General features: G+C 47.1%; 4 protein-coding genes and 1 pseudogene across 9 annotated transcripts in view; 4 read left to right on the top strand and 1 right to left on the bottom strand.

The window, feature by feature from the left end:
* fbxw4 (F-box and WD repeat domain containing 4) overlaps nucleotides 1–7,619 on the top strand; it is a 12,303-nt gene extending 4,684 nt beyond the window's left edge. For 2 of the 3 annotated variants that reach the window (XM_037270863.1, XM_037270861.1), the window contains 4 exons: nucleotides 1,377–1,442; nucleotides 5,484–5,624; nucleotides 6,977–7,118; nucleotides 7,456–7,619. In XM_037270863.1, coding sequence (XP_037126758.1) covers nucleotides 1,377–1,442; nucleotides 5,484–5,624; nucleotides 6,977–7,118; nucleotides 7,456–7,590 — 484 coding nt within the window. In that variant the 3' untranslated portion in view covers nucleotides 7,591–7,619. The remainder of the gene's footprint in view (nucleotides 1–1,376; nucleotides 1,443–5,483; nucleotides 5,625–6,976; nucleotides 7,119–7,455) is intronic. The other variant, XM_037270862.1, reaches the window with a different exon arrangement.
* The window catches only part of borcs7 (BLOC-1 related complex subunit 7), a 25,140-nt gene extending 797 nt beyond the window's left edge, over nucleotides 1–24,343 (top strand). The window contains exons 1-6 of one of the 3 annotated variants that reach the window (XM_037270872.1): nucleotides 3,691–3,736; nucleotides 22,254–22,411; nucleotides 23,454–23,516; nucleotides 23,819–23,862; nucleotides 23,948–23,968; nucleotides 24,089–24,343. In XM_037270872.1, coding sequence (XP_037126767.1) covers nucleotides 22,274–22,411; nucleotides 23,454–23,516; nucleotides 23,819–23,862; nucleotides 23,948–23,968; nucleotides 24,089–24,140 — 318 coding nt within the window. In that variant the 5' untranslated portion in view covers nucleotides 3,691–3,736; nucleotides 22,254–22,273 and the 3' untranslated portion in view covers nucleotides 24,141–24,343. Of the gene's footprint in view, nucleotides 1–3,690; nucleotides 3,737–22,253; nucleotides 22,412–23,453; nucleotides 23,517–23,818; nucleotides 23,863–23,947; nucleotides 23,969–24,088 lie in introns of those variants that run through there. The other 2 variants (XM_037270874.1, XM_037270873.1) reach the window with 2 other exon arrangements.
* On the top strand, nucleotides 10,686–13,367 carry LOC119134308 (annotated as a pseudogene).
* On the top strand, nucleotides 13,927–18,322 carry LOC119134292 (cytoplasmic tRNA 2-thiolation protein 2-like; the record flags this gene model as incomplete). The annotated part of the gene is given in 18 exon segments (XM_037270836.1): nucleotides 13,927–13,994; nucleotides 14,535–14,609; nucleotides 15,303–15,381; nucleotides 15,570–15,602; nucleotides 15,604–15,630; nucleotides 15,756–15,816; nucleotides 15,891–16,000; nucleotides 16,156–16,194; nucleotides 16,196–16,392; nucleotides 16,545–16,680; nucleotides 16,767–16,898; nucleotides 16,974–17,065; nucleotides 17,147–17,244; nucleotides 17,323–17,394; nucleotides 17,463–17,529; nucleotides 17,607–17,679; nucleotides 17,787–17,845; nucleotides 17,929–18,322. Coding segments are annotated over 18 exon segments (1,464 nt in total), but the record flags the coding sequence as incomplete, so codon positions are not given.
* Nucleotides 18,263–22,255, bottom strand: LOC119134302 (steroid 17-alpha-hydroxylase/17,20 lyase). 2 transcript variants are annotated; one of them, XM_037270858.1, is made up of 8 exons: nucleotides 21,202–22,255; nucleotides 20,964–21,102; nucleotides 20,626–20,861; nucleotides 20,204–20,290; nucleotides 19,685–19,903; nucleotides 19,435–19,604; nucleotides 19,180–19,283; nucleotides 18,263–18,776 (listed from the first exon to the last, which is right to left on the bottom strand). In XM_037270858.1, the coding sequence occupies exons 1-8, from the start codon at nucleotides 21,517–21,519 to the stop codon at nucleotides 18,517–18,519; spliced, it is 1,533 nt and encodes a 510-aa protein (XP_037126753.1). In that variant the 5' UTR covers nucleotides 21,520–22,255; the 3' UTR covers nucleotides 18,263–18,516. The 2 variants fall into 2 exon arrangements, with proteins under 2 accessions (XP_037126753.1, XP_037126752.1); XM_037270857.1 differs by having other exon boundaries at nucleotides 20,964–22,255.

Genomic DNA, 24,343 nt, shown 5'->3' with positions numbered 1-24,343 from the left:
TGTGCATGCAAGTGTGCCCGTGCGGGAGTGACAAGTGTAATGTGGATGTGCGTGGACACTCGGAGAAAGTTGCCCAACCCTTGTATTAAAACAAAAAAAAGGTCTTCTTATGACAATGTGAAATAGTAATATGCTTAGTAATGTATGTTTAAGTCCTCATTCCAAGTTAACTTAACCAGATACAGTATGTTTGCAAATGTTGCCTTTAAAGTGACAAAATCATTCCAAATATGAAAAAACAAACAAAAAAACCACGGGTGATGCAAAAATGGAGCAAATACAAAAGATACAGGAGGCTTGCTAATGTTCTGGATCTGATCAAGGCCTGATTTTCACAGCTTTTAATTCTTTAACACAACAATTTTGCCCCGATGTGCATATGTATGCCATTTCATATCTGTGGGGTGGGGGGGTTGGAAGGACATAAAGTGTTGAGGGTTTGTGCATGTTTGTTGGCTGGTGTCCAACAGTCAGGGGTCACTTGCAGCCATTGTCTCCCCCTGTGCATCGTACCTAACCCTTTTAGCTGCGACATATTTACAAAGCAGATAAAAGCACAAAGTGGATACACGTTAGCCGGCCGGCCGGCCGGGCGGGCGGGGTCAATCGCAACAAATTAGCAAGCGACGGAGGAGATTGGACTTGGGAGAGTGGAAAGACAAAGTTGAAGCGCCCCTTGAACCCAGATCCAAATATTTGATATGTCAGAGGTGAGTCATATTTTGGTCCAAGGCAGGTGTCTTGCTTGGGATGAGCTGACCCAAACGCCACGCCAGTGGAGATTGTGAAGGGATGGTGGACACATATTGCGTGTGTGTGTTTAGGATGGACACCTGCCTGGCCTGACCCCTTAGCAGCTGTAATATCAGCAAGCTCTGATCAGGCAGGCAGGCAGGCCTGTTGGCGGCTGAGTTTTGGGCACACATGTAAAAGTGGGGTGCCATCACCCATTGAGGGGTGACTAATAGAGAGTAATAGGATCCAGATAGTGATTGTGACCATAACCCTATTGTATCTTATGTCAGCAGGGTCAGAGGTCAGCCGCCCTGCTTACCGCTCCAGGCAGGCCTCACCCCAGCCAAGCCAAGCCACCCACCCCTTTGGGCCCTAAATGAGTTTAGCCAACACTAATTACCTAGCAGGGCCTCGCCATGTCGCCTAACGGGCTTGACAGCTGCCGCCCGCCATCTTCTTCTTGGGCCCTGTCTCTCAGACGCTGAGTGAGATTGTTTGTTTGCTTTTTTTTTTTTTCCCCCCCCCCCTCAAATGCTCCTCCCAGGTCTGCTGCTACTAAGGCTTTTTTTTTTTTTTCCATGATGAAATGTTAACGTGGGGTGATGGTTGTCATATTGAAAAATTTCTCTCTCTGTGTGCAGCTCCTTTGTAACGGGTACGGCTTGTTGTGAGAACCTCTCCCCTCTTCGCATCTGGGACGTTGAACGGTAAAGTAATGGCGCCGACAGCCGACACGAGTGGAATCTAACACACGACAAACATCAGCCCTCAGAACCTATGACAACAGCCAATACGTATTTGTGTTAGAAAAGGCCCAACTCTGTGGTCTTATTGGCAATTCCCTTTGTTTTGAGTCCACGTTAACTTGATGACTTGAAGTTGTCGCGCTGTTTCAATTGCAAAATTCCTGCATGTGTGTGTGTGTGTGTGTGTGTGTGTGTGTGTGTGTGTGTGTGTGTGTGTGTGTGTGTGTGTGTGCGAAAGGCACGCCTTAAAACGTATCCATCCGTGTAAATCCCAGCTTTACCCGCTCAGATTAAAGCAGACAACGCGACTAACAATATGCCGAGGGCTTGAAATAGGAGAAGGAAGAAAGGACCCTCGTTTAGCAGAACGTTGCTACAGAAAGAAAGAAAGAAAGAAAGAAAGAAAGAAAGAAAGAAAGAAAGAAAGAAAGAAAGAAAGAAAGAAAGGTGGTCACAAAAACAACCTGATTACTTCAAAAACATTTTGATGACTTCCTTCCGACCTCAGTCCTTCCTTTTTTGAAATTGCTCATCCTTCATCAGTAATGTGGACAATGAAAGAACCTGTGAGCCGCAAGCGTCATTGGTGGGTGCACCGATTGCATTCCTGATGTTTGGACCTGAGAGGTGCAGGCTAAAAAAAGGTAAAGACCCAATGATTGTCTCACACACACATCTGGGTGTGGTGAAATTTGTCTCTGCATTTAACCCATTCCCGAAGGGAGCGGTGAGCAGCAGCGGTGCCGCGCCCGGGAATCATTTGGCGATCTAACCCCCCAATTCCAACCCTTAATGCCGAGTGCCAAGCAGGGAGGCAATGGGTCCCATTTTTATAGTCTTTGGTATGAATTGGGCGGACATGAAACCAGTTGGGAAGCCCCCCTGTTTGTTTTAGTGAGTCAAAACCTCAGCAGGCAGGCAGGCAGAGCAGGGCAAAGCAGAGCAGAGCCGGGCCGGGCCGGGCCGGGCCGGGCCGGGCCGCCATTCCCTACTTGTCAGACAGCTTTTGACTTGTTGTATGGCCGTGGCTCCCCACGCTTCTCTGCCTCAGCTTTAACGTAGCCTCCGAGCACATGCAGACAGTGCTTTTAATGACACAGCAGCAGCAGCAGCAGCAGCAGATAATGCCCTTAGCTTTTTTTCCTTTGACAATTCATTAATGATTTCTCCTTTCACAAGCTGTGTGTGGCCCTTAATAGCGCGCTGGCTCCTGCAGTGAGAGTGGACAGGCTTAAATGGGGACAGAGAGCCCCTCGTGACAATCGCACTCTGTGACTATACACACACACACACACACACACACACACACACACTCCTATTCCCACTTTTAGGAGCCACTTTACAAAGTGCTTTTTCATTTTTTGCTCATTTCCCCTCTAACAAAGGAATGTCTAAGTTTAGCAGAGGCATTGCGATGAATTCATTATTTTGGGATCAATAACACGTCGCAAGCCAAAATACGCTGCCACATGTGCTTAATCCTCGTAACTAAAAGATTCATTGGTGTAGCGTAAAATTGGGTGAATAACACACAGTTATGGTTGCTTTGATTGATGGTTATGTGGATTGACTTTTCTACTATGCTTGACTCCTAGTCTTGGTGTTCATGAGGCTCAATAGTTGCAGCATTAGAAAGACAGCAAGAACAACAAGGTATAGGGCCTGTGCCCAAGCATCAACTGCTCAATAGATAGATAGATAGATAGATAGATAGATAGATAGATAGATAGATAGATAGATAGATAGATAGATAGATAGATAGATAGATAGATAGATAGATAGATAGATAGATAGATAGATAGATAGATAGATAGATAGATAGATAGATAGATAGATAGATAGATAGATAGATAGATCGATCGATCTTTATTGTCATTGTCACACATGTACAGCGAAATTTAAAAAGTGCCAACCGATCAGCGCATGAGATAAAAAAATAAATAGAATAAAATTTAAAAAAAATACAAGCTAAAAACCCACAGAAGAACATACACAGACATAATCATTTACGTTTAGCGGCAAGCCCTAATAGTGTTTATTGATGCAAAAGCACTGGCTCCTAGTTAGGTGGACAAAGAACAAACATGGGCGTCACCACTTTATCCATCGATTTTCAACCCTGCCTGCCTGGCTGCCTGGCTGCCTGCCTGCCTGGCTGCCTGGCTGCCTGCCTGCCTGCCTGCCTGCCTGCCTGCCTGCCTGCCTGCCTGCCTGCCTGCCTGCCTGCCTGCCTGCCAGCCAGCCAGCCAGCCAGCCAGCCAGCCAGCCAGCCATTTCTTTGGCTAATCTTCCAATTTCCCAGTGAAATAAACAGTTGACGTTTTGGGCAACGTGACGCAAGACGTGCTTGCTGTTTGCCGCCGCCGCCGCGAAGGCTCCCCATCCCATCCCTCCCCTCCCCTTCCCTCCACTGCAAGCTCCACCCCAACAGCTAATATTGGTCTACATCAACAACAGTACTTTGCAATGGCCGTAAGGCGGGGGTCGGGGAGCCCCTGCCGAGCGTAGCGTTTGAAATGCTACGGGGGTTGTTGTTTATAGAAGAAAAAAAAGCAAGCGCAAAACCCGCATCACAAATGGCACACACTGGTAGCTACGTACTTCTGAAGTTGTGTGCCGTAGCAGCAGCAATAAAGTTTTGTGATTGACAGAGTTTGAATATGTCATCTCTCTGGTGTTAAGGTCTTGGATAAGAAGTCATTATTTGACATGTTGGTCATTCATTCTTTGGCTTGCTGCTTGTTTTTTTGGCGCCATGCTAAACTGCTTGCTTTTTGTGTTCAGGAGAAAATGAGGGGTCAGTACCCCACGGGCTCCAAATGAGGGACTCCCCATTGGCTAAGACTTTGTCACCAGAGCTGGGCAATGAGAAAGCTCTGGGCCAATAAGGCGCCCTACCGAGAAGGTCCTGGTCCAATAAGGTGGCCCCCTGGGGTCAAGACCAGGGATTACCACACAGAGCTGGCCTCTGGATTGAGCTTCACAGAGGAGGGGAAGGGGCGGGGCGCGGCGGGGGCGGCTGCTTAGTCAGTCACCAAGGCTAGCAGACCTCTTTAAATGGTTGCTATGGGCCAGGTATCAAATGTGTGAACGTCTCACACACTCACAGTCACGGTCACGCAGGGTATTAAATGGCAACAAAGAGACAGTTAGAATGCAATAATACGCACTGCTGAGTGCAGGTTATTCTCCAATAATCAAGAGACCTGCACCCAGCGAGCCAGCAAGCCAGCTCTACAGAGCTGTGATCACAAGAGCATGCTGCTGAGCATGCTGCTGCACATGTTGCTGCTGCTGGTGGTGCTGCTGCTGGTGGTGGTGGTGCTGCTGGTGGTGCTGCTGCTGGTGGTGCTGCTGCTGCTGCTGCTGCTGCTGCTGCTGCTGCTGCTGCTGCTGCTGCTGCTCCTGCTGCTGCTGCTGCTGCTGCTGCTGCTGCTGCTGCTGCTGCTGCTGAGCATGCTGCTGCTGAGCATGCTGCTGCTGAGCATGCTGCTGCTGAGCGTGCTGCTGCTGAGCATGCTGCTGCTGAGCGTGCTGCTGCACTCGCTCACACGCAGGCAGGTCACGCCACAGCAGCCTAGAAAAACACTCATCAGAAGTTGCCCTTACTTACTTGTACTTTGTGTCCCATCTGCGTTCACTATGCAACACGTGACTTTGGGCTCCCATAGACCTCTGACCAATTCCACGCAACATCAAGATGATTGGTGAAGATGCTCTTAATTGGCTTCACGTGTAACGTGCTTGCCTATCGGTCCGTATGCTACACACCGCAATGATGCGATGTGTGCTTTTCATTGTTTTATTCTTTTTCTGTAAGCACTGTGGATTTTTATTTGACACAAACAGAGGGCCGGCCGGCCGGCCGTTGGTGTTCTCCGTTTCAGCAATTAGCATCTTTAGCTTTCCAGCCTCACCGCGGTCGCATTTGAGACGCGGCTCATCATTCCTACTTTGGCGAATCCAACCAGACCACTCTCCTCCTCCTTTGCTTGTCTCCAGGTCCGAGTGTATGGGCAGTCTGGGTTCAGAGTTCCGTCGAGGGGCCGGTGTGTTGGATATGCTGTTTGAGAGCCCTTTTCACCTCTTCACCTGTGGCTACGACACATTTATTCGACTCTGGGATCTTCGCCTAAGTCGGCGGTGAGTGGAAAGTGTTGAAAGTACTGTATTTCGACGTTTCCCGTCTTTTTTTCTCATTTCAAGTTGTGATGAAAACACTTGTTCTGGAAGTCGAGTCAATGAATCGGGGGGCCGCTCGGGACGGCAGTGGTTACTCTGCCGCTCGCTCAATTTTGGGCTAATGGGCTTCACTGGAGTCCATCTAATATGATCTGATTGGCCAATCACTCAGGGGATTTACAAAAGGGTAGGGCTGGCTGGGCTGGGCTGGGCTGGGCCGGGCTGTACATTTCAAGAGGGGCGACCTCTTTCCGTATCAATAATGAATCGAGTCCACCTTAAGCGGCATCCCGAGCGAGCGAGCGAGCGAGTGGCTCCCGAGCGGCTCCCGAGCGGCTCCCGAGCGGCTCCCGAGCGGCTCCCGAGCGGCGAGCGAGCGGCGAGCGAGCGGCGAGCGAGCGGCGAGCGAGCGGCTCCCGAGCGGCTCCCGAGCGGCTCCCGAGCGGCTCCCGAGCGGCTCGGAGCTTCAGGTCGGCTGCAAATTTCAACTTCGGTGAATGCACGGCGACATTTCAAAGGATTTGATCCACAGTGCAGTGTGAAGATACAGTATGCCTCATCATCATGAATGCTGTTTACGAGAAGAAAAAAAAGCCTATTTTGATTTCCTTTCTACCATTTTGAATCCTCTCCGAAGAGAGTGAAGTGAGTCCGCAGTGGGTTTTGCTCGCTGAGTAGCAATGATAGCGAATTATGAACTAATTGACAGCGCACAATGAATTATACATTGGCCCACCACCGTGTTTATTGATCAAAGTCTAAATTCAACCACACACTACATCTATCTGTCTATCTGTCTATGTATGTATGCAGGTGCCACATGTTCTATTCCTGTCCACTGTGATTTATCACACTGTGTGCTTGCGTGCATGGCTGTCTAGCACTTGGTGTTTCTTAATCTCTTATTGATGAGGCCGTGTGCACTAATGGAGGATCGATTCCTACTGACGAACAAAAGCCTGCTTATGTTTTGTGAATCTGAGACGGCAATCGGTTTGGCTGTAAAACGGCTTAAAAGGGAAACATTGCTTGTATGCAAATAGTCGGCGGGTCCTGTGCCTGCCAACCAGCGGCCAGTGGAACCGAGTAAATGGTGTCGGCCGTAAGAAGGTCGGCCGCACGTTCTGCTCGGCTGGACCTTTTTCAAGCGACGGCTGAACAAATCTTAACGAAACGCACCGTTTATTTGTCGTGTTAGCTAACAGCATAACCAAAGCTATCTTTTATTGTGAATAAAGTACTTCACTTGAATGTAAGCAGTTTTTTTTTCCCCTCAATTCAATGCATCTCAATGTGGCTCTTGTTACCAACAGGAAGAACGTCATGGAGTGGGAGGAACCCCACGACAGCGCCTTATACTGCATGCAAACGGACGGAAATCACATGATAGCCAGCGGGTCCTCCTACTATGGTGTCGTTCGACTCTGGGACAAAAGGCAAACTCAATGCTTACAGGTGTTGTTACATTTATGTCATAGTCAGCCATTATTTCATGTGTTTGTTTAAAATGTTCTTTTTGATGAACCGTATCTTAATATTTTGAATTTAAAATGAAAACCATATCATAAAAAAAAGGATTTGTTTAAAATGTTATTTGTGATGAACCACATCGTAATATTTTGAATTTAAAATAAAACATAAGAACCATATGATAAAAAAAGAAAAAGTTTCTTTTTTGCACCTTACCGGTCGGTCTCCAGGTCCATGTATAGTACGGAAGTCCAAAAGTTGGTATTGTGACAGCATAAAAGAATCATTTGAAAGCATTCTCACGAAGATGTTGCTTTTTCAGTTTTTCCAGTTGAGCTCGGACCTTGTGAGCAGCCCAGTGTACTGCCTGCGTTTCAGCAACTCTCACCTCTATGCAGCCCTGGCAACTGCACTCCACTCATTAGACTTCAGACACAACGTCATCACCATCAGATGACACCAAATAAAGCGTCCACTTTAAACTTCCAATGTCTTCTTGCTTTGCATGCCTTTTATACTGCCTTTTTAGCACACTTGGTCGCTTTTGTTCTCTTCCCGTCAGTCACAGTGGAAGCAATTTGGGGATGAAACGGCCGGGGCGACGTGGCGATTCAAACTCGGCAGCCGGCTCCTTTCTCCCGCCCGCCCTCTCGGAGGGAAGCGTCGGCACGTACGGATGGATACGACATGGAAAGTTTCTGAACGGACAGAACAATCGAAAAGTCATTTGTTGCCCATAAGAGGCAGGCATGCATGCATGCGTGCGTGCTGCAGCCCGCTGGAAGAAGGTTCATCCGTTAGCCCCGGGGCAAAGGACCGCGACACGCCCGTCAAATGCAAACGCTGGCTGGCGCAGCCTGCTTGGGAGTGAGGAAAACAGCTCAAACGTTTCTTTGTGAATGCATCAGAGGCCTTTGAAGAGGTGAAGGCGCACGATCCTCTTGACAAAGTCATGGACGTACATTTGACCCAAGCACCTCAGATCACACACCGTGGGGGATTTGCATGTTTGATCCCCCAAATCCACTTGGTGCTGTGCAAAGGTACGACGAGAGACGGCTTGCATTTGCACAGACCTGGCGGGATTCTACACGCACACACACAGATATATATATATATATAGTGCACCTGGAGGTTGACACTACAAAGGCTGCTGCAGGCTTTGGTGGCCAAAGGTCAAGTACAACTGAATTGCTGCTCTCTGAATTGCACCAAATTCAAATCGACTGTACATAGCGTGGACAATTGGATCGCTCGGCATTTGAGATTCCTATCAAATCAATGGCTCAACTAAAACTCGTGATCCCCTGCAACGTACATGGAGCAGGTCTGGAGCCACACGTCTAGAGAGACACAGTCCAGTGCCTGCTCCTTTGAGATGGGACAACTCGATGTATTTGGCCGTTGGAGATTTCGAACCTTTTTTTTTTTTTTTGAAGTTGTCAAGCTGCTTTTCCCCCTACTTACCTTGAGAGAAACTCGTTCCAGTCTGCCAAATCCCTGTTTATACTGTACTGTAGTCATATGGCCATCTAGTGGTCTCGAGGTAAAGTACATGCGGTTGCTTTAGCTGACCTACTCAAGTCATCCATCATAACTTGATCTGAAAAATCGTTCAAAAACAATGCGTACGTCAGCAAATTTGTCTCACTCATTTTGCTCTCTCGCAACCAATGACGTATTGTATTTTTGTAATTTTCTAGAGTAAAAAAAAAGAAAGCGCATTCAGATGTAACCGGTCCGTCTCGAAATTGGTGTGATATAACACAACTTCATGTCATAACTCGTGCCAAAATCGCATTCATATGTAACCGGTCCGTCTCGAAATTGGTGTGATTGTTTCCTATAACACAACTTCATGTAATAACTCGTGCCAAAATCGCCCAATGAAATCTGGCTTTACGATTGAAGTTTTGTGTTGTTTCTGTTTGTTGTGCAATTTGCAAAATGGACGGTAGCATTTTAAAAAGCGCAGACAGTAGTAAGAGACATAAGCCCGTCAGGCAGGCCTTAATTCATTCAGTACTGCAGGTCTTAATGTGCCTAACCATCCATATTATATCGAATGCAAATCTATGTAGTAGCTGAGCCAAAACGATGGTTTCAGAGTTTCCGTATTATTTACAGTGTGCACACGCAACCCCCACGGATAAACTCTAGTCCTAGCTTCCACTTCACCTGTCAGTCATTCCTGGGTCCCTGGTGCTCAGGAGACCAAATGCCTGTCAGACCTCCAACAGCCCCTCAAAGAAGGAAACCCCCCCACCATCCCTCCCTCCCTCCCCTACTTCACCTCAATCCTTGTCAGAGCCGCCAAACCAAACTAAAGTCACATTCTAGAGAGTGGTCGGGGCTCCTGCTTTGCAGATCAGTCAGCGGACGCATGATTGTCGCTCACAGGGTCGGGCCCTTAATCCTATTGTTTCTCCGACAGGATTACTCTCTGCGCCCCCTCGCTCCCTGTGGCAGTGTGTGAGAGAAAGGCTAGATTAAGGGGATTAGCATGTATCCTCCTGACTTGTCAAACTGGGATGTAAGGAACCATTGACTTTCTTGGGATTCTGAATGAGGAGGTGCGGAAAAAAAAAGAGGCCATGAAAAGCGGCAAACAAACAAAAATTCCTCAAAGGACAATGTGATTTGTTTTCTTTTGTTCCCTTCAACTGGGCTGAAAAGTTCAAAAGACAAGTCATGAAGCGAGAGCCTCAAAAGACGGGGGGGGGGGGGGGGTGAAACGGAAGCAGAAAGAGGGTCAAGCGCAGCGTTACCTTATATTTACAACATGGGTTGCTTTCAAAAACCCGAAATCATAGCTCAGGATTGGCCCTTAACAGAAACTGTGAGCTTTTATCAAGTACACCTGAGTTGCACTCCCTTGAACGTTCTCACTATTTAGCTGACATTTTTTGGACCACAGTCATGATGACATGAAACAGTGTCGATCACAAATGGAGTAACGTTCCAGTTGGTTCATGCAGTCAGTATATACTACACTAGTCATTTGGCTCCATCTGGTGGTGGTACTGAGAACGACAGACTGATTGCAGTCAATAACCCAAGTCAATAAGGATGCTAATATTTTGGTTTTGAAAACCCGGAAGAAGCACCACACTTCAGGAGCGACAACAGTGTGATGAAAGGCAAAATGAATTGGAATATTTGCTTCATATTTATTTCACCTTTTTTTTACTTGGGCAGTTTTTGCTCCTCCATAGCCACGAGGCAGCGAAGCGACCGTATTTTAAAGCTATTTCTCCATTCACTTCCTTTCTTAAATGTACTTGATTCTCTGTACTGTAGCTCATTTAGTTAGTTGTGTTGAAAAAGAAACGGGTGCTCTCTTGCCTAGTGACTGGTGAGGTCAGCATCAAGGGAACCTATTGTATTTTTTCTATCAACGACCAATGGTTGCACACTCTTCCTGCTTCGACCAATCGTAGACAGATGAGGCAACTCAACTGTTGAAGTTTGGCACGACGTGATTTGTTTTGGGCAGCAGAAGCAGCAGCAGCAGTAGCAGAAGCTGCAGAAGCAGCCGCAGCCACGGTCACAGCCGCAGCCTGCCACTTTCGCAGATGTTCCCCCCCCGCCAGCCCAAAATGTGACATTTTAGCAGCAGTTTGACCATTAAGAGAGATCCGATCATAGAACTCCACAGCAATGGGGATGTTTGAGTACACCGTTGGACAAGAAAGTTTAGCGACCGAGGCCACAGTGGCGGAGGTAACATTGAAAGCTTAATGCTAACGTTAGCCTTAACTTTATGGAAGCCTTCCTTGACCGGTAGCCAAGAAGCAGCGAGTTTCCTATTACATATCATTTGTCATACTGTTTGCTTCTTCAACTCCAAACCTGATGACTGATTCTTTGTATGGATATCAGTGGAGCTTATTCGACAGCTTGTCAGTTATACTCTGTAGCACGTTCCCGGTCGGCCGCGTCCAATTCCAACAAGGAACAACTGCAACTTCTCTCATTGATGAACCTTTTCATTGACCGTGAATTAAACCGCAGTACAAATCCTTTTGAGATGAACGAAAGTGATTTTTCACGTTACATCGATGGATACTAATTCTAATGTGTTTGAACAAAACGAGAGTAGCAGCGTTTTCAGTGTTAAGCCAAAACAATCATGTGCATTCGTAAAGTGATTAAGTTCAGACTTTGAAAATGCACCTAAATTAGATTCCATTGAAAATTCGAATCACTTCTATCCATCAAGTATGGACGGACGCTCTCTTTTTGCACATGAAATCTCTGAGACCCTAACAACATTTCTATTTTCACTCCACAAGTAAATACAATGGTTTGAAGAGTAGGAAAAGGTTTCTCCAAAGTGGTGCAAATGTCTATCAAACTGTGAGCAAATCCATGCGTCCACTTATCAACATGAAAAGTGCCTTTTGCATCTGCAGGAGCGTTTGGTGTGCACGGGCTTGAACAACCAGAGCTATACCTGTGACTCTGGCCACTGCTGCGGAGAAACACAGTGCTGCAGCTACTACTACGAGCTGTGGTGTGAGTTACTCGCCTCCTTTTTAGGCACCCTGAAAGGTTTCACGTAGAATCAATCCTTTCCAACGAAATTTGATGGGGGAGGTTTTGGAATCATTGAATAGAATGATATTCTTCGAATGAATTCTTGAATCATATGTATCATAGAATGCTATTCTTCGAATGGATACTTTGAGTTTAAGATCTGCTACTGTGGGATAAGGAACGCCAGGAGATTTTCTGTCCTGGCACAGCAGCACGCTTTCTTTTTTGGCTTGCAGACCAGGGTGAGCATGGCAGATCTCACCCAATGGGAAGTTTGTAGGCCAAATCCAAGCATGAATCCAAATCCGGCCGGCATGCGTACTACGTACGTACGTACGTACGCTCGCAAGGTGAACGAGAGGCTGCGCACAATATATCTCGCTGCTCTTAAAGTTGGCCGCGTCTCGCGTTTCCTTCTACGCGTCAGGCGCATAGTTCATTTCTTTTTGTTTGATCACAGACACTCAGCAGCAACAGCGCTTTACCGCCGTCCAGGCACAAACAAGCCCGCCCGACATAGCTTGGTTGCTGCCACTGACAAATCTCTCCGCTCCATTTAAGAGTAGGAGCGGGCGGGCAGGCCATATATGGCTTGATATACAATGCCGTCTTAGAGCAACTGTTGTTATTCCGATTGTTTGTGTGCATGTTCCAGGGTTCTGGTTGGTGTGGACTCTGATTGGCATTCTGACCTGCTGCTGTTTGTGTCAGCACTGGCGCTCCAAACAGCGCTTCCAACAGCAGCGTCGGCAGAACGAGATCAACCTCATGCCTACAGAGAAGCTCACAACAACTCTCAGGTTCCTCTCTACCTCAGTAAGGAAGACTTTGGAAGTCTTGCTCTGCATCTTCCACGCATAGCAGGCACCTGATATCATTTTGGCAGCAGTTGGCGGTCAAATCATCATTTGTTGTCATTTGTCAGGATTCCTACCCTCTTCTCTGTTGCCCGCCTATGATGAGGTGGTTGAGCGGCCAGCGACTCCCCCGCCTCCTTACACACCTGTCCTGGCAACACCTCTGCCGGCGCCAGCAGACGCACTTGAAGCACCTTGCCGCCGCCACCACCACCACGCGGCCACGAGCGTCCCAAGCGATGCGGCTTGTCCCGGCGTACCAGAGACCCTGCTGCCCCACTCTCAAAGCACCAGCAAGGATTCGATGCAGGGCAGGTACCGGCGCTTCACAGGGGACTCTGGCATCGAAGTCTTTGACGGCCAGGAGCTGTGGGATCCGCTGGGGGGCTTTTTGCCAAGAGAAGAGGCGGATGGCGGAAGGGGACAAACAGAGGAAGCCTGCGTCGGCTGCGCTTCCCGGGGATGCGAGCACGCCGACGGTCGCGATGGCCCGAGCCGCCGAAACACAAACGGACACGCCGCGGACCCACAGTGTCATGGGTAAACAATCAAGTATGGATACCGTAGGGATGGATGTGAAGTTGTTTTACAAAAAGTCTTTGACACTTTCAGGGTGAGTCATCGATTGTAGCCTTTTGTCGGTACGCTCGCATTGCAAAGCTATGCTGAGATCTTTTTCAGGCATCGTACGTGCTTTGCCACAGGTTCTAAATTCGCCGCGAGCCATTGCATCACAGTTCAATGGGAGTGCTCACGTGAGCTCATTTTGTTTCAGGGAAATGCATTACGTATGTATTACATTTTATACAGTAGTTTCAAAATAAATCATTATTTACTTACCTGTGTGTGTGTGTGTGTGTTTGAGTGAGAGTAGCATACTCAATTCATTTTCCAATCGAGAACTGATCCTAAAAATGTCATTGGATTTTATCTTCATATAAATGAGTGTCACATGATTGAGAATGATATCACATGTATTAGCAGTTCAATAAAAAATGCAACCTTTTTCATTTTCCTAATCCAAGAAAACCCTGGCCAGCTTCACTTGTGTGTCCCCTTTAGGTAGAACTGCATCACAGTGCCGTGGCTTCCAAGCTTGACTCGACTTCTTATGCTGTGCTGTGCCTCGTTTTTGCCACGTAGCTGATATGCGGTGTATCTTTGGGCTATGTAGCACTTGCTCCGCCCCTCCAAAACTCAATTAACAATGACACGAACCCCAGCGAAAATTCCTAACCGGAGCTCCATACCACTAGTGGGCGGTAATGTGCCCCGAACTATGCCAACCACCCTTAAACAGCGAGAGAGCGCCGAAGAAGACGAAGACGGAACTTAGCAAAACTTCGGACCGAACAGGCGTTCGGAGACAGCAACCCGTGTGATTTTGGCTCGTGTTTCTTCTGTCGGTCCGAGTGTCAGGTGCTGAAGCCTATAATGATGACTTGGAGCAGAAGGAGGTTCCGAGGTACCCTTTTAAAGCTTCATTGCACAAATGACGAAACTCGAGTTTTACGCACAATCTCGTACTTGCACATGTACAAATATGACACGGTTCTCTACATGGATGTGAGGACGGGCCAGGTAAGCCTACATGAGTGAAAGAAGGTCATGAAGCATCGCTTTTATCAAGCTAGTAAGGCTGTTGGGCCTCTTTTTAGTTGCGATTCTAAAACAGATACTTCGCTTTTCCCGTCTAGAATCAAATTAGCGTCGCTGAGTTGAGGTAGCAAAGTGTCCCAAAAGGCCACAAGTAAGATCATTTAGCACAAGGAGAGCATTTCCGAATGCCACCAAGATCGCTTGGTTAGTTCAAACGGACGCCTTTTATTTTTTGAATTGAGGTAGTTGTGTTAATGATGGGCAACTAACATCCTGTGTTTTTCATTGAAACAAAATTAGTCGTAATCCAAGGCATTTTTTGACTCTGGTCAATCCTTTCATTTCATTTCTCAATGTCCTCATCTGATCTGAACTTTCTCATGCTAATTGCTTGATCTGCTGCTAGCGTGTCGAAGAAATGTGTCAAATGCAAGGAGGCGATTGCCGTGGTGGCCATCAGAGCAGGGGACCGATACTGCAGGTAAGATGCACACATCACTTAGACAGACATTTGCCAAAGAATTCCAATATTTACTTAGTAACACTATGCAACATACGTATGTGCATTTTTTGAAAAAGTCAGCCACAATTATTTTGGTACTTTTGCGCGATATGTCTGCTGTGTGCACACTTGCTCCGTTTTGCTCCTCTTATTTATTGTGTTATTTGTTTATTTATTATTTATTCATCACTCTTATTATTCATTGTTTGTGCCTTCTTGTTTTTATTTTGTGTTGTTTACTTGTATGTATATCGTGTACTATGTCTTGTCACCGTGGGATAGTGGAAACGTCATTTCGATTTCTTTGTGTGTCTTGGCATGTGAAGAGGTTGACAATAAAGCAGACTTTGACTTGACTTGAATTCCAATGCCACTGAGCGTTTTCATGCATTGAGTAGAAACATTGGTTGAAAGCACTTGGAAAACGGAAAAGATGATAGGCTGGCTGGCTGGCCGGCAGGCTGGCAGGCTGGCCGGCCGGCTGGCCGGCTGGCTGGCTGGCTGGCCGGCTGGCTGGCTGAGATTTGGTTTCAGAAGTTGCGCAATCCAACGAATCCTTTGCTGTTGAGGCGCACGCAACTCTTGGGAAGGCCTACTGAGTTCATACTGACCACCTGTTTTGATGTTCTACACACCCCAGTCGCTTATTGCAATTTCATTCATTCTTTTTAGGGACTGTTTTGAACAGTACTTCCGTCATAAATTCAGGGCCATACTGGGCAAAAACAGAGTGATTTCCCCTGGAGAAAAGGTATGGTGCTTTGGACTAAGCAACACTCACACCCTTTGCGCCGCAATTGTCGTACCTACGTACGTAGGTCCATTACGCACAAGCCAGTGCGCACAATTGATTTAACATTCAAGTCAGTGCCCACAAAGCCGGTGGCCGGTACTTTCTGTTCACAGCGACTCCTCTGCTCATGGCTTTTCTACTCGTAGGTACTGCTGGCGGTATCTGGAGGCCCTTCTTCTTTCTTCAATGCTCAGACAAGTCCAAGAGGTCTATCACTTTGAATTATTGTTCCCACCTTTTGCGGGCCTAGCTACTTGTTTTGTTTTTGTCATGCTGATCTAAAAGTCATGATTTGACTTACATGTAAGCCATCTTTCTCTCCCCACTTCCAGGCTTTGAGTCCAAATGCTCACAAGAAGTTGAGATTCATTCCAGGCATCGTCTACATTGACGGTAAGTACGTCATATCAAAGACGGTCCCTCTTCGCTCGCTTGCCAAAATCCGACTGGATTGCGTTTGCTTTCAGACGGCGGTGTTTTCAATCGCTCTGTGGAGGAGAGACGGCAAACGGTGGCAAAGCTTCAAGATATTTTTCAAGCCACGGGATTCCCCTTCCACGTGGCGCCTCTAGAACAGGTGGCCTTTTCATCACTCAGTCAGATGAGCGAAATACGAGGGCAAATAGTTTCGGGCTGATGGTACCAAAATGAAGCAACGATGGCTTAGCATCGTATTTTCATGAATGATTTTGAAATACACGGGAAGTCATTTGTGTGCTTCTCCGCTCGTAGGTTCTCGAGCTTCCCAGTTCAGTTCTAGCCGCGGCCCTGGTCTTCCTCAGCGCAACGAGCGAGTTCCTACACAGCGTGTGCGGATAACGTCATTGGCGATGCTAGCGACAACTGTTTGACAGCAGAGCCGCCGCGTGAACCTTCTTCCCCTTACGTCGACCAAACTCGCTTACTGCAGCAGCTTATTGACGCTCCCAAGACGCTGACGGCCAAAGAAGATCTACTCGGCGTGTTGAGGTATTTCTCTTTGAGCCGTAAGCGTTTGGATTCATCATTTTTGACATCAAACATCCAAATCTAATTTGAAGTGGAGGACGTCTGACAAAAATGTCTAACCCTAACCCCCCCCCCCCCTCTTATTATCTCTCATTCTTCTGTGTTTTTCTTAGACAGCATCTTTTAGTGCACACAGCTCGTTGCGAAGGCTACACTAAATTGATGTTTGGAGACAACTGCACCCGACTGGCGGTCAAACTTATAAGTAGCATATCTTTGGGCAGAGGAGCACAGCTTGCTCAAGATACAGTAAGTGTTTTTTCTTGATTTGTTTTCTTCCGAAAAAGAAAGTGTAACAAATTGCTGCGTGTGTGTGTGTGTGTGTGTTTGAACAGAGTTTCTCAGACTCTCGCTATGGCAACGTGATGTCATTGAAGCCAATGAGGGACTACTCGGCCAAAGAAATAGCCTATTATAACCACATCTTCCGTGTCCCTTCAGTTTTCACACCCAACCTGCACACAAAGGCAAGATCAATCCCGATCAATCTGCACTCACTCAAGTCTCACATGCTAAAAGTCAAAAGTGCAATCTTTCAACAGAGTGGCGAGAAGGCCAGCATCCAGCGTCTGACTGAGAGCTTTGTCAATAAACTGCAAGTTGATTTCCCATCGACAGTCAGCACGATATACAGGTTAGGAGGACATTGGTTCAATCCTTCACATCAGTAGCCCAAAATGTGCGTTTGACTCGCAAATGTTGCTCCCTTGTGAAGAACCGGTGAAAAGCTGCAAACAACTTGTAAGAGTTCCTCCTCTGCCGACCCTGGCCCCAGATGTTTGCTCTGCGCGTGTTCCCTGGATACTACCATAGGTACAAGTTGGAAGTCGGGTGACAATGACACCGTTTCAATCTATTTCAAATCCTAAATTAGCCTTTGGCCTTTTGTAGAAAATGCTTCGGCCTTCCAGTCCACTCGAATCTCTGAATGCCTCTCCCAGACCAAATGTGTCGCTGACGCAGGTACTGTCCAATTTCAACTTTTATGCAACGGAGTCCGACGTATTTGCATGGAAATGGCTTGCTTCCAGGATGGACACGCCAAGGAGAACCTTGCCGTCCGTCTGTGGAAGAGAGAGGCTGCTGTTCCGTCGCCAGGTACATTTCCCACAATCTTGACATGGGCCCATGCGCCCAACCTAACCTAAGGTGTGAGGATGCCATTTGACTTGTAGTCACAGGGTTCCAGACGCAACGGATATCAGAGGCCTGCTGTGTTACAGTTGTCGGTTGACCGTCAAAGAGATGGTGAGTTGACAGACACGCAGATTGTCGGGTGAAGAAGGCCTTTGGCTTAGCACGTAGAATGTGGCGACGGCAGCCAGCAACAGCGTTTTTTTCCCCTTGCTTTTCAGTCTTCGGTGGATCGTCTACCTCAATACATCTTGTCAGAGGCTCAGACGAGGCAAAGGAGGTAAGCGCTCGCTTTGTATTTCCGCCAAGGGAAATCTGACAACAATACGCGGGTCAAATGATTGCTACTCTTTTGTTCTTTAGGTCTCGTATGAGAGAGGAAATCCGAGATTTCCTGCTGGAGGATTAGTTGACCGATTGTCTGGATCAGGAACGGTGTTTGCTATCTTCTGTGGTCACGTCCGTCTGCACGCACGCACGCACGCCTTCCTTCTCTTAGTTGGGGATGTGGCTGTGTTCCACTCAACCAATGTCAGCGGCCAACTGCCACCATTGATGAGCCCCAAATTAAGTTCAAGGCTTTATCTTTTTCATTTCTCCCCCCCAACCTATCTCCAATGGACGTCAACACGTTTTTTTAAACAAAATTCTTTATTGACAACACAGGCTTTCAACTTACTCGAGAAAAGAAAGTCAATTTCTGTTCCGGGAAATCACGAATGTCTCTTTATTATAAAAAACAAACAACTGAAGTCAAGTCAAAGACTGTTGATTTTCTTTAATGATATTTATATGTAGAAATATCGATAGTTATAGAAAACCCTGAAACAATGAACTCTTGTCAAAAGCAGTTGTCATTTTGATGTGAGGTGGAAGTGTGGCGTCTGCTGAAAGTCACGTCTTAACTTAGTTACTTTTCAAAGCAAAGTCAAGTTACTCAAGGTAAATGTGCTAGAAAGCACGCCATCTGGGTGTGACGGTCACCTTGTACTTGGCTGGTTGAAGGACCACGCCAAACTTGCCCTCCAGCGAGGGAGGAGGTTGACCGGCTGGGCTGGAAAAGGTGAAACGCTGCAGAATCCAGGCCAGGAAGATAAAGAGTTCCATCTTTGCTAAGGCCTCGCCGAGACACACCCTGACCCCGGCACCGAAGGGCATGTAGCTGGACGACGGCTTGCTCAGACCTGTGCCTTCGCTGTTCAAAAAGCGACCTGCAGTGGGGGGAAACCAGATGAAATGGAACTGCGTCCCCGTGTCCACATTAAAAAGTCCTTTTCTCATTCTGTTTGGCGATTGGGACACCCAGAGCACCACTGGAATCATCCATCCTTGTGGCATACATATCATGTTAGCTTTTCAAATCCAGGTCCTGAAAGCAGAAATCCTGCCACGCTTTTTGCTTGGAACGAAGCACCGGCCGGCCCACTTGCGCCTGTGGGTAAAGCCAAACTGAATGCTTTTGAATTTGGGGACCTGCAGCTCCGTTCTTTCAGTTGTTGAAATTCTTTTGCCTTAGCATGTGATGATATCGTCCCACCCGTTTCTCCTCTACTGCCGGCGCCACTTTTGTCATTCACGACCACGATGTATACCATACTATCGGTCGCTTCTCACCTGGGTCGAAAAGTTCAGGGTGTTTCCATTCTTTCTCGTCGTAGTGCAGTGACCACAGGTTGACGATAACTCTGGTCCCTTTTCGCACTTTGAAATTTCCAAGGCTGGAAAACCAAAATGTTGTATCAGACGTTTCTGGCTACAGCTGCTCGAATGCAGGAATGAAGATATAACAGCTACAAACAGAGACCTAAATACGAATGCATATTTTGCACGATTGTACAATAACTAGCCCCTGTCCCATCGGAAGTGTACCTTGTGTCCTGGAGGGCAACGTGAGGGATGAGGAGAGGGGAAACGGGGCGGATCCGCAACACCTCCCTGATGGTGGCCTCGAGGTAAGGAAGACTGCCTCTGTCGCTCAGGAGGGGGCTCCGGTCCCGCCCTAAATTGCTGTCCATCTCATCCTGGATCCGTTTCTGCACCTGAACCCGCCCCAACACACACACACGCACAGACTGGCAGGCATGAGCTCTCTGCCAAAATAGCTGATAATAAGCATTACCTCAGGGTGATAGAGGAGGTAGATGATGGCCCATCTGAGGACGGTGACGGTGGTTTCCACCCCGGCTCCAAAGATGTCTCCGACAGTCATAAGGATGTGGTCGTCGCTAAGGCCCAAAGGCTGGGAACTCATCTCTGCCGTGTTGTTGTTGTGGGCATTGCGTTTTGCTCGGAGCAGAGCGTCTATCAGGTCTCTCTGCAAATGGTCACTGTACTGGGCCTGGTGGGGAAGGGGCGGGGGGCAGCATTTAACACCGCCACGGCCCTTACTGGAATATTGATGAGATCTCATTGAAGGCTATTCAAATGAAAGCTGTGGCACCATACGCTGCAATGTCAGCGCAGACAGTTTTCTTTCCTTGAACCCGTAAAGCTCACATGATTGACTTCAACACTTTACTTCTGACTTGACCACTTTATTTCTTGCTCCCCTCTTTGTGCAATACTCTCTTTGGTACTACTTGGAAAGTCATGAGCCTACTCTATGGTCCAGACCTAACAAGATATCTAGCTACTGTACCTTGTGTTCTTCATATTTCTGATGTAGAAGTTTGTCACGGGTGGAAACGCATTGTTTCAGGAGACGCAGGTCTGCGTTGGGAAAGAGCTGCAAAATCAAATGATGCTTTTCAAAACATGATGACGCTACATGTCATTTCCACCAATATTTTCATTCCACAGTTGACGAAGAAATGACACGAGGTGTCGTTCGTTCGTACGCTCTTCTTCTCCTGTTCAGGGTCACGGCCGATCTGGGTCTTATCTCAGCCGAGGAGTTTGGTCGAGAGGTGCGCCCGACCGAGACTGACCCGTCGAGCGATTCACATATCAGTCTGGCTATTGTCAGGTGGACGAATTCAAGTTCAAGCGTACAGATACATGCATGTGGGCGTTTCTCAGGTGAGCATTTCAAGCACTTTCATACATATGACGTTTGCTGACCTGGAGCCAGGGGAAAATATCCACCAGGCTGTCTTTGGCGACGGTGTCCACAATACCCTGGCTATAAAGAAGGATGGCCTCAAACTCAGGATCTCCAATTGGGTACGTGGAGTTGAAACACAGCGAACAGATGACGTTGGTGACGACCCGCGCCAGGTCAGGAGAAAGGTCCACGCAAGCCTCGCTACTAGCTTTCTCCAACATGACGGAGCAAAGGGACTGGGCCTGTGTGCAGACTGACAAAGCAGAAGAGCCACATTTAGTTCAAGGCAACATTTCATTCAAAGTCATTCACTTTGCCAAATGTGTATATACGCAGGATATAAAAGACCACTCACTGATCTTCTCAATGGAGGCGGAGCCTTGTCCAAACATGTGGAGAGCTCCGTGGACAACTTTCCTGTGGAACTTCCAGGTAGCGCTGTAGTCTCCAAAGGCGATGTCTTTCCCATCTCTGGTCAGCACGTCGGTGGTTACCTTCATCCCATGGAGAGGAGCATCAATGTGGGCAAGGAAAGATAGGTTTGGCAGGCAGGCAAAGGACTTTTTCAAAGAGAAGAAAGACGGTGCACCCACTGTTCTCGGTCTCCCTGCAAATATCTTGCCCTTCTTCAGCAGCACTTCTTTGGCATGGACGTAGTGGTTGACGACGACGACCCGATGCGAGCCCATCATCAGTGAGTACGTCTGACCGTATCTCTCTTGGAGTTTCTTGAAAAGAACGTGAGGAGGATGTACGCTCCGGAGACTCAGCAGACTGCCGATCAAAGGGAACGACGGGAGGCACGGGAGCTCTTGGAGGCCGCTGTGGACCGGTTTTCTTAATCGTAACTTCAGCGCTAAAAGACTAAGGAGTGTCAAAAAACACCCATATAGATACAGATCCCAGTCCATTGTTTGAGTCTGAGAAATGCTCAGCACAAGTGAAGAGAGAGGCCCTGAGCTGCAGCACAGCACCTTTTTATGCTGCTCCTTCAATGTCACATCCTTGAAACGGTGCCAATTGAAGAAGAAACCAAATCAAACAGCCCTGGAAACATGGAACAAACACGATCATGAAACATCCTTTTGTACATTTAATCATCAAAACGACAAAAAACGAGATACTATGTCATACAAATGAATCGAATATTGGCTCAAGTATGCTTTACTATGAACAAGTTCTACCCATGTTTGTGTGGGTTAGTTATCGCCCACATATGTGGCTTTCTCCCACATGACGAAAACATGCACCTTTGTTCCAATGAAGATTGTAAGGTTGGCGTTTTTGTTGCAAGTCACCTCGTATAACCCTGTCACAAAATAAATGGATGAATAACTCCTTTTGAACCAATGGAACTTTGAACAACGACTAATAGGTGGCACCGGGTCAACTGGATAGATAGCACAGTGTCCTTATTATAGCGCACGCGTCGTCGTTTAATTCCATACGCGGGCCTAGAATTTGCACGAAATTCCTAGGGAATAGCGTTCCTTTTTGTTTACAGCAGCAACATACTGTCGACAGCCTGGTCAACTGACTGCAATGGTTGCTTCCATAAAAGCGAACGATTAGGTTGCTGCACTGTTTTGTCCCAACTCGCGCGCCGTCGTTGGCTGTCTGTCTGTCTGTCTGTCTGTCTGTCTGTCAGCCCGTGGCAACACAAACATGGCGGCGTCGTCGGCAGAAGCCCAACCTCGCTTTGGGCAGTCCGTCAAAGGATTATTATCTGATAAAGTGGGCTCTTGCAGCGTAGACGTGATCGCGCTGACACGCCAGGTGCTTAAAGTTTCCCGCAGCCAAGAGGTAGGTTGAGGATCGCAGCAGCTTCACATGGAATGGGAACAGGCAGGCCAAGTCATTTGTGCAATATTCGTAACGCGCTTGAATTCCAATTGGCCAAGTCATTTGTGCAATATTCGTAACGCGCTTGAATTCCAATTGGCCAAGTCATTTGTGCAATATTCGTAACGCGCTTGAATTCCAATTGGCCAAGTCATTTGTGCAATATTCGTAACGCGCTTGAATTCCAATTGGCCAAGTCATTTGTGCAATATTCGTAACGCGCTTGAATTCCAATTGGCCAAGTCATTTGTGCAATATTCGTAACGCGCTTGAATTCCAATTGGCCAAGTCATTTGTGCAATATTCGTAAACGCGCTTGAATTCCAATTGGCCAAGTCATTTGTGCAATATTCGTAACGCGCTTGAATTCCAATTGGCCAAGTCATTTGTGCAATATTCGTAACGCGCTTGAATTCCAATTGGCCAAGTCATTTGTGCAATATTCGTAACGCGCTTGAATTCCAATTGGCCAAGTCATTTGTGCAATATTCGTAACGCGCTTGAATTCCAATTGGCCAAGTCATTTGTGCAATATTCGTAACGCGCTTGAATTCCAATTGGCCAAGTCATTTGTGCAATATTCGTAACGCGCTTGAATTCCAATTGGCCAAGTCATTTGTGCAATATTCGTAACGCGCTTGAATTCCAATTGGCCAAGTCATTTGTGCAATATTCGTAACGCGCTTGAATTCCAATTGGCCAAGTCATTTGTGCAATATTCGTAACGCGCTTGAATTCCAATTGGCCAAGTCATTTGTGCAATATTCGTAACGCGCTTGAATTCCAATTGGTTCGTTTGCAGCCATGTGAGTCGAATTCCGCCATATTAAATAAGAATGGGTTAGCCTTCTTTCAAGTTGATGATGTTGTCGAGCTGATTTGGACGAGACCCAATGCAGTATTTTGGCCCGAAAAGCCCAAGGTCACATTAAATGAATTGCTGTATGAATTGCTGTATGTTGTTTTGGGATGGAAATCCAAATCGTATTGCCATGCCTTCCAGCTTCTCGGTCAAGCAGCCAGAAATATGGTGATTCAGGAGGACGCGATCCTACACTCGGAGGATGTAAGTACGTACTACATTTGTGTGGGTGGATTAGAAAGACTCTTGGTACTTTCCATGATTCCATGGGTTTCAATTAACAAATGAATGGATGCAGGCTGTCGGTAGGTAGGTAGTCAACACAACCCTGTGTTGTGATCGGTGAGGGACCATAAGAAACTTGTAAATGCCTTTGATTCAATTCTTTTTCAGCAGAAACCAACTGGAATGGGGCAAAATAAACAAATCCATCACTGCCTTCACACTGTGTACCTTTAATAAAGCATAGTGGTGGTAACGTCCTTCTATCTCATCTGTCTTTTCAGAGTCTAAGAAAAATGTCCATCATAACGACACATTTACAATATCAGTAAGTCATTTTCTGCCTGACACCAATGCAATGCACATTGAAACATCCTCCTTTCCTCTCTTTTCTTTTCTTTTCTTTCATTTAGGCAGGAGGCCATCCAAAAGAAGTAAGTCTAAACGTGACCTTCTCGTTGGACTTGAGTAGAAAGAGTCGTTTGTCTCAACCCTAAGCCATAACATCATGTGATGCTGATGCTGCTTTGTTCTCTCTCCCCCACCCCCCCAAGTGTGGAGCATTCTAGAAATTTGCAAGATCAACTTATCCACCTGCTAAAGTAGACGTACATCAAGTTGGTTTTCATTGGATAACACCAGCCGTGTGTTATGTTTGCAACAACGTATTCTCATATCCCATTGTCATCCACTTACAATAGTTGGTTATGTTTACACGTCACGGCGTCCGCTAAGCGCTGGTCAAACATTTACTGCAAATGTTCTCGATAATCACTACCATGAAATATTACAGAAGAGTGGGAACCAGA

The sequence above is a fragment of the Syngnathus acus genome, chromosome 15 (assembly GCF_901709675.1).
Source record: "Syngnathus acus chromosome 15, fSynAcu1.2, whole genome shotgun sequence".
In the NCBI taxonomy this organism is placed as follows: domain Eukaryota; kingdom Metazoa; phylum Chordata; class Actinopteri; order Syngnathiformes; family Syngnathidae; genus Syngnathus; species Syngnathus acus.
The sequence above is the reverse complement of the archived record's forward strand: the minus strand, read 5'-3'. Positions and strand labels throughout refer to the sequence as shown.

Bases quoted from the DNA above. Each gene is read 5' to 3' on its own strand.
- LOC119134302 (XM_037270857.1), bottom strand. From the start codon at position 21,519: ATGGACTGGGATCTGTATCTATATGGGTGTTTTTTGACACTCCTTAGT. The intron at 20,291-20,625 runs GTCAGCAAACGT...TTGATTTTGCAG, and splicing joins ATATTTTCCCCTGGCTCCAG to CTCTTTCCCAACGCAGACCT. The intron at 19,605-19,684 runs GTAATGCTTATT...GGGCGGGTTCAG, and splicing joins ACCTCCTCTATCACCCTGAG to GTGCAGAAACGGATCCAGGA.